Genomic DNA, 7500 nt, shown 5'->3' with positions numbered 1-7500 from the left:
AAAGGGGGTCATTAGATTGCTATGGAGTCGAAAGGCAGTCTTTAAAATTAAATGGTTAGCATGAAATGATCCTGTTCTCTTCCCGTACTGAAAGAGTGAGAATAATCAACCAACCAATATCTAAACTTAAAGAAAAACCAAGTCAGTTCACTCTGTGTATGTAGGGAGAATCTCATATACACACAACCACATCGTGAATGAACATCAAGATGACTAGCTTGTGTAATATCATTGGCTTGAATATTACTTATAGCAATATGATAAAGAATATATAATATAAATATTCATTCTAAATCACTCATGTTTATGCATATGTGAAAGTGTCTGTATCATTATTGGATCGCCGTCGCCTTGATGAATGTTGTCATTTAGCCCTTTTACAACGAATCAAAATGATGATAATAACACTATTGATAACTAGAATTATAATAATAACAATAATAAAAATAATAATATTAATAATAGCAATAATAGTAAGGATAATAATTATAATAATATTATTATTAGCATTAATAACAATAACAACAAAAATAATAATAATTAACTGACATAATTCGTGAATTAATAGTTTGGGGATCTATAGAAAATCTTTAACTTTACTAGGGGGCCATGGAGCTGAAAAGTTTGGGAACCCCTGTTCTAGATGGAAAAATGTTACGAGTGGAGTCCCTCATGGTTCCGTTCTTGGGCCACTTCTATTCGTAGTATATATAAATGTAGACCACGGACTAAAATCTATTGTCTTCGAATTTGTTGATGATACAAAATTGTGCGGAATGACAAATGATCACTTAAATCAATTAGATATTCAAGAAGATTTAGATGAATTACAGCAATGGTCTGAGAAGTAGCTAATGAAATTTAACACAAGTAAATGCAAGGTTATGCACGTAGGTAAAAATAACAGTAAGTACGATTACAAGTTATTTAGAAATTCGTTAACAAAAGTGGATAGTGAGAAGGATCTCGGGGGGTAATTATCAGTATATATATATATATATATATATGTATATATATATACATATATATACATATATATACATATATATATATGTATATATATATTTACATATATATATATATGTGTGTGTGTGTGTGTGTGTGTGTGTGTGTGTGTGTGTGTGTGCGTGTGTATGTGTATGTGTGTGTGTGTGTTTGTGAGTGTGTGGTTTGTGAGTGTGTTTGTTGGTGGGTATGCACACCCTTTCGTGGGCGCATGTGTTTTTGTGTGCTCATGTGCATCTCTATCAACTAATTAATGTGAATTTGGATATTGATAGTCAAAAGATAAAACCGATAAAAGAACACATGTGACTTTTGCAGCATTTCCGTACAGTCATACAGGTCATGAAGTCCATGATTCAGAAAAGGAAATTTTCTACTATGTTACTAAATGTTTTCGATGTCATTGAGAACTGAATCCATATTACCTTTGTAGTCTTTTTTATCAGTGTACCACTACATGTTAGTTCCATTGTACTGCTTTATTCACCGAATGCACAAGGTCTTTGCCTATTTACCACTGACATGCTTATCTGTTTTAGCTGCCGATGTGTGAGGGAACTCTCCCTACAAAGAGAAAGTGGCTCGTTACTGTACTTTTTTGTTATTCACAGTTGAGAGGCTAGGATCTTCGAAGTTTTGATATTATGTTTTGACAATGCAACTAGTATTTCTACTAAAAGAACATACATAAACACGTACTCGGCTAGTAGGGATATTCTTTCTAACAAAACTACCAAATACCAAGATTGTACGGTAGACAGTATCTAGGAAATTATTACCCAAACTTTACCAATGTTTGAATAGACTCCGATTTATTCTCTCTGCTCCTGGCGGACGATCTTTCATACATGTGTATAGACCCACAGTTTGGGAGCTGGCTTAGTGATATCGCCCCCGACCCTTCCCCAGCCTAGTAAATGGTCTCGTGGTCCAACGAAGGCGCTGCCAAGGTCTTAAGAGTCCAAAACCCGTACAGTAGTTCCTGTTGTTTTGTACACTTGTGGCGAGGTAAACTTTAATTTCAACTCCGAACAACAAAAACTCCAGTTCGAACCTTTAAGAACATAGGAATAGAGGAGACTGCAAGAGACCATAAGGCTTACATTAGGGCGTTTCATGTCCCTTACCATCTGTCATCCCTATCCATAAAGTTATCTAATCTTCTCAGCAACCAAATGTTTAAGCTCTTACCAAATAGTTACCAGGTCTATTCTATTAGATAACCACTCTCTTGGTAAACCAGTTCTTGCGCGTTTCCTTCTTAAACCTAAATTTGTCAAATTTAAGTCCATTACTACGAGTACTGCCCTGATGTTTTTATATGATGATCTTACCCGCATCACCATTGGTCCTTAACTCATCCGAATACCTCTGTAGTCTCTTTGTCTTGTGTAGGCTACATAAAGGGCTACTTAATGCGGGCGAGATAAACTACAAAAACCGGAGTTTCTTCTGTTTATTAACAACAACAGAATCTGGTTTGATTACAACAAACTATATATGGGCCCTGTGGGCAAAATACAGGCACTTGACCTAGCCAGGTTCTGGCTGGCAGGCTCTTGACCTGCCCAGCTCTCCTCTCTTGGTTATATTATCGTCGGTTAATATAGGGGGTTAGTGGGTTGTCGTAAGTAAAGGTTTTAGTCTTGCTATTCTATGCATTGTGGTAATTTCTACATATGGGGGTTAGTCGTATAATTATTAAGTATGGTTTGGTATGTTATATATAAGTTGGCTTATGGGTAATATAATAGGTGCAGGTGTAATAAAGGGGGTTTAATGGGTTTGTCTGGTGACATTTGGCAGTAATATCTTGTTTGTCTGATTTCTGCTGCGTTAGATGTATGTGGTAAGGTGATTGTTCAGGGAAAGCAAGGTCAGCTAGAGGGGGAGGTAGTGCCATGTTGCAAGCGTGTGGATCACGTGCGCGGTAGGGGATGGTTAGTAATGGTTACACCTCTATTAGATCAACTCGTACTCTTCGCCTTTGCAGACAGGAAAAGTTCAGGTGCCTAAGCTTGTCTTCGTATGGTCAACTTTTAAGGCCTTGTGTTATTTTGGCCATCCTCTTTTGTACTGATACTAGTGAATTAGCATTCATTCTTTAGGACGGAGACCAAAACTGTAATGCATAGTCAAGGGTGGGTCTATCGGTGACTGCCGATGACCCTGGTTGTCCTAGAACACATTTCAAAGGAAGAACCTTTTCGTGTGAGCGCCATATTTAATCAGATTTACGTGGAGCCGATGACCACGCAATTTCTTTCCACAGTCAATACATCCGTTGCTCCAGGTCTCTTCGGCAAGAGATTTATGAAATATTTTTCTTTCCACAGGTCCAATACAACGGAGGTAGCCCCGAGCCCCTTCATTTTGATATGACACATTCAAAAGATCAATTTTTGGTTTGGATGAATCATACTCGTTCTAATTACCCATGCGTCTTCGCCCATGGGAGCAGCGGATATGAGGTATGTTAGTATGACGTATACAAAATTATCCAAGTACATTTAACGGGAGTTTATTGGTGGCAAAATTGCATAACAGGAATGCCTCAACTGAAATGAAGAAAATGAAGATGGTTAGTTGTTACGAACTGTAGATTAATAGCTCTTAATTCCTTTTGGACAACCTCGCACGATTGTGCGTTAGGTACCTATTGAGACTGCATGTCGTAAATCCAGTATATTAACATTAGCGGAGCGCGCAGTCTCCAGAATCACAATTAAACTTGTACATGACATTATTTTTTTTACAAAGTCCCAGAGTTGCCAGACAAATATATTTTCAGCACCAAGAAACTAGTGTGTGGGTTCTTGTAAGAAAATGAATTACTATACACAAGATGTCGTTATCATCTACCGGTATAAAATGTCTGAAGACGATGTCTTTAATGTGTTTCTCGTCTTTCCGATACGAACTACTATAAATGTTTTTGTAGAAGACAGTGATTGCGCTAATATGGCATGAAGTGTTCTCAGAAGCATTACATTACAGTTTAGCAAATTCCTTAGTTATCAAAGTCTGTGGTAGAGTAACTATTTTTCACTGATATCTGGCGTAAGTGCTGAAGTTCAGCATGCAGCAGTTATCAAGAAGAACAAACTTTAATCACCCGCCGTATGTAAGCCTTGATTACACCTCTCTTGTAATCTTGTGTTCATTCACCTCACTTACCCGCGTTGGTGTGTTGACGGTAAATTGTGGAAATGAATTCATCTGATGACCCGCCTACCATTACGTCAAGGAACGGGAATCTGTTGTTTTATCCAACTCCACCTTGAACTTTAATCCAGAAATAACCTGAGGACTAGATCTCGAGTAACTGCAGGTCATCTACCGGAACACGCACAAAAATATCATCAACATACCTACGACACAAAATCGGTTCGGTAGAGAGGTTTTTCATTGCTTTTTCTTCGACAAAGGCCATGAAAGACTCGGCAAATAGAACCCAAAAGGTGATTTTATAGCTAACCCATCCTTTTAAACAAACAAAATTACCCGATGGGCATCTGAAAGGGGATTCGGAAGTACAAACTAGGAACATTTATTTCAAGATGTTCTCGGGCAGTTTGGGGAGAGGGTGCACTCACTAAAGAATAAAAAAAAAATATATTAATATTTCAATTTTCCTAAATAAGGGCACATTAATCAAGAGGCTATCCACATCCAGAGAAGCCATTAAGCCAGTAATCCTACTGATTCTTAAATTTTTGGTAAATTTATCTGTATATATGTATGTATATATATGTATATACATATATATATATATATATATATATATGTACACATATATATATAATACACACACACACACACACACACACACACACACACACACACACACACACACACACACACACATATATATATATATATATATATATATATATATATATATATATATATATATATATATATATTTCTGGGGCACAGGTTCTCGCGAAGGCAATTTTGGTTGAAGCCAACTGCGCTGATAGATTTGACTATCTTCAAATGAAGGTTCTTCAGTTTATAAAAGGATTCCTTTTCTTCGTGGTTCAGATTATGAACGAAATCATCCATAGTGTCAAGAAATAGAAATGCGCTGATGTGTGCCGACAATTGTTATTCTTGAGGATGTAACAGTGTGCGCAGTTGACTTCAACCAATATATATATATATGTATGTATATATATATATATATATATATTATATATATTATTATGGGAAAGGTGGAGGGGGAAACACGGGTCTTTATCTGATTATCGAGTTTATTCCTGACCGGTTTCGCTTACAATAGCTCCTCTGAAGAAGCTATTGTAAGCGAAACCGGTCAGGAATAAACTCGATAATCAGATAAAGACCCGTGTTTCCCCCTCCACCTTTCCCATAATTTGTCCCAATGTCTCTACATACATATATATATAAATATATATATATATGTATATATATATATATGTATATATATATATATATGTATATATATATATATATATATATTAGTGATGCGGGTGAACTTGAAGGACGTCTTGTTGTTACTGGTCTCTCAAAGTTCTTGTTGTGACCAGCTTCCAATTTTAAAAAAAGCGTAGTGGGTAAAGAGGAATCTCTACAATGACGATGAGGTTGCTACCCTGAGAATCAAATCCATTTTCGAGTTTCACATTTCTCTTAGGTCCAGTACTGCCTGAACTCGGTGCAAGTTGAGATTTTTCCGGGATCGCTTCAAACCTCTCTTGGCGGTCTTTGCGACCGCCCGAACGATGCACATTTCTACCGAGACCGAAACGGAAATATGCATCCAAGGGGATACGAAAATCAAGACGCCTTTTCCGACACATGGAAGGTAAGTGGACCAAAAGGTCGCCGTTATTATTACAAAGGATTACAAAGGCGGAGCATGCCGACAGGAGACCTTTTGGTCCATATCTAGGTCGGATGCGAAAAAATCACAATAATAATAAAACAATAAATAAAAACTATAATAATGTAAATAACAAATATAATACATAAATAAATGCATAGGTATAGTTAAATAATAAACAAACAGGTAAATAGTAAATAATAATAAATTGACATAACTAATAATAAATGAAAATCAGACAGACAAATGATAACAAAACAAAAACAAATAATATAAAATAAATTATAATCATTACAGCACCTTGCTTAGGTGTTTATCTAAATGATTCTTAAAGCTTCGAACTGAACTACATTGCACTACCTGTGCAGGAAGTTTATTCCATTCATTAACTACATGGTTGGCAAAGTTGTTTTTACCTACTTCCAAATTGAATCTATTTCCGGACAGTTTGAGACCATTGTTTCTTGTCTGATTCTCATTCAGTGTGAAAATTTGGTCACTTTTGATGTTGTCAATTCCCTTTAAAATCTTAAAGACCTGTATCAAGTCACCTCTGAGTCTACGCTTTTTTAGGGAAAACAGATTCATATGTTTTAGTCGATTTTCGTATGATTTATTTTTGATATTTGGAATCAGTTTTGTGGCTCGCCGTTGTACTTTTTCTAGTCTGTCAATGTCTTTAATGAGATTCGGTGACAATACGGAAACAGCATATTCCAAATGTGGACGAACTAACGATTTATATAGCTTGTTAATGAGTGATGGACTTTTGAAATCAAAAGATCGCGCAATCAGTCCTAGAATCTTATTTGCTTTCTCAGAGGCTGAAATACACTGCTTGGATGATTTGAGTTCGTTACTGATAATTACGCCGAGATCTTTTTCACTATACTATTATAACTCTTTGTAAATTTGTAATATTCCACATGGCGCAATCGGAAGCTTATGTGTCTTGCATCTTCCTTGTCGAGGGTTCGAGTCCCGCACAACTCTCTGATTCCAAAAAAATGGCTGCTATTGGTCCCAACAGGACAAAAGGGACAGCTTTTGCTGCAGTCACACGCTTCCAGCGTATGTTTATTAGTTCAGGCTAAATGCCTTTTTTCTCAATTTAATAGCTATTTGAACTCCGTAATGCATTTACCTCTACTCTAGGTTCCTGTTGAAAACCCGACCACGGGAGCAATCTATAGCACGACCACAGCCAGTACCACGGAAGCAATCTATAGCACGACCTCAGCCAGTACCACGGGAGCAATCTATAGCACGACCACAGCCAGTACCATGGGAGCAATCGATACCACGACCTCAGCCAGTACCACGGGAGCAATGGATACCACGACCTCAGCCAGTGCCACGGGAGCAATGGATACCACGACCTCAGCCAGTACCACGGGAGCAATCGATAGCACGACCTCAGCCAGTGCCACGGGAGCAATGGATACCACGACCTCAGCCAGTACCACGGGAGCAATCGATAGCACGACCACAGCCAGTACCACGGGAGCAATCTATAGCACGACCACAGCCAGTACCACGGGAGCAATCTATAGCACGACCACAGCCAGTACCATGGGAGCAATCGATACCACGACCTCAGCCAGTACCACGGGAGCAATGGATACCACGACCTCAGCCAGTGCCAC

The 7500-nt window shown here is 37.8% G+C and overlaps 1 protein-coding gene and 1 long non-coding RNA gene across 3 annotated transcripts in view; one reads left to right on the top strand and one right to left on the bottom strand.

Moving 5' to 3' along the window:
- Window positions 1–7500, bottom strand: part of LOC143019566 (uncharacterized) — a 467386-nt gene that overhangs the window by 101238 nt on the left and 358648 nt on the right. The window lies entirely within an intron of this gene.
- Window positions 1–7500, top strand: part of LOC143019562 (uncharacterized) — a 30508-nt gene that overhangs the window by 22713 nt on the left and 295 nt on the right. For both annotated transcript variants that reach the window (XM_076175299.1, XM_076175300.1), the window contains exons 4-6: window positions 3342–3476; window positions 5666–5836; window positions 7010–7500. The exon at window positions 7010–7500 is cut by the window's right edge and continues 295 nt beyond it. In XM_076175299.1, coding sequence (XP_076031414.1) covers window positions 3342–3476; window positions 5666–5836; window positions 7010–7500 — 797 coding nt within the window. The remainder of the gene's footprint in view (window positions 1–3341; window positions 3477–5665; window positions 5837–7009) is intronic.

This window comes from Oratosquilla oratoria, chromosome 37, assembly GCF_046742065.1.
Source record: "Oratosquilla oratoria isolate Oo_2021 chromosome 37, ASM4674206v1, whole genome shotgun sequence".
NCBI lineage: Eukaryota > Metazoa > Arthropoda > Malacostraca > Stomatopoda > Squillidae > Oratosquilla > Oratosquilla oratoria.
The sequence above is the reverse complement of the archived record's forward strand: the minus strand, read 5'-3'. Positions and strand labels throughout refer to the sequence as shown.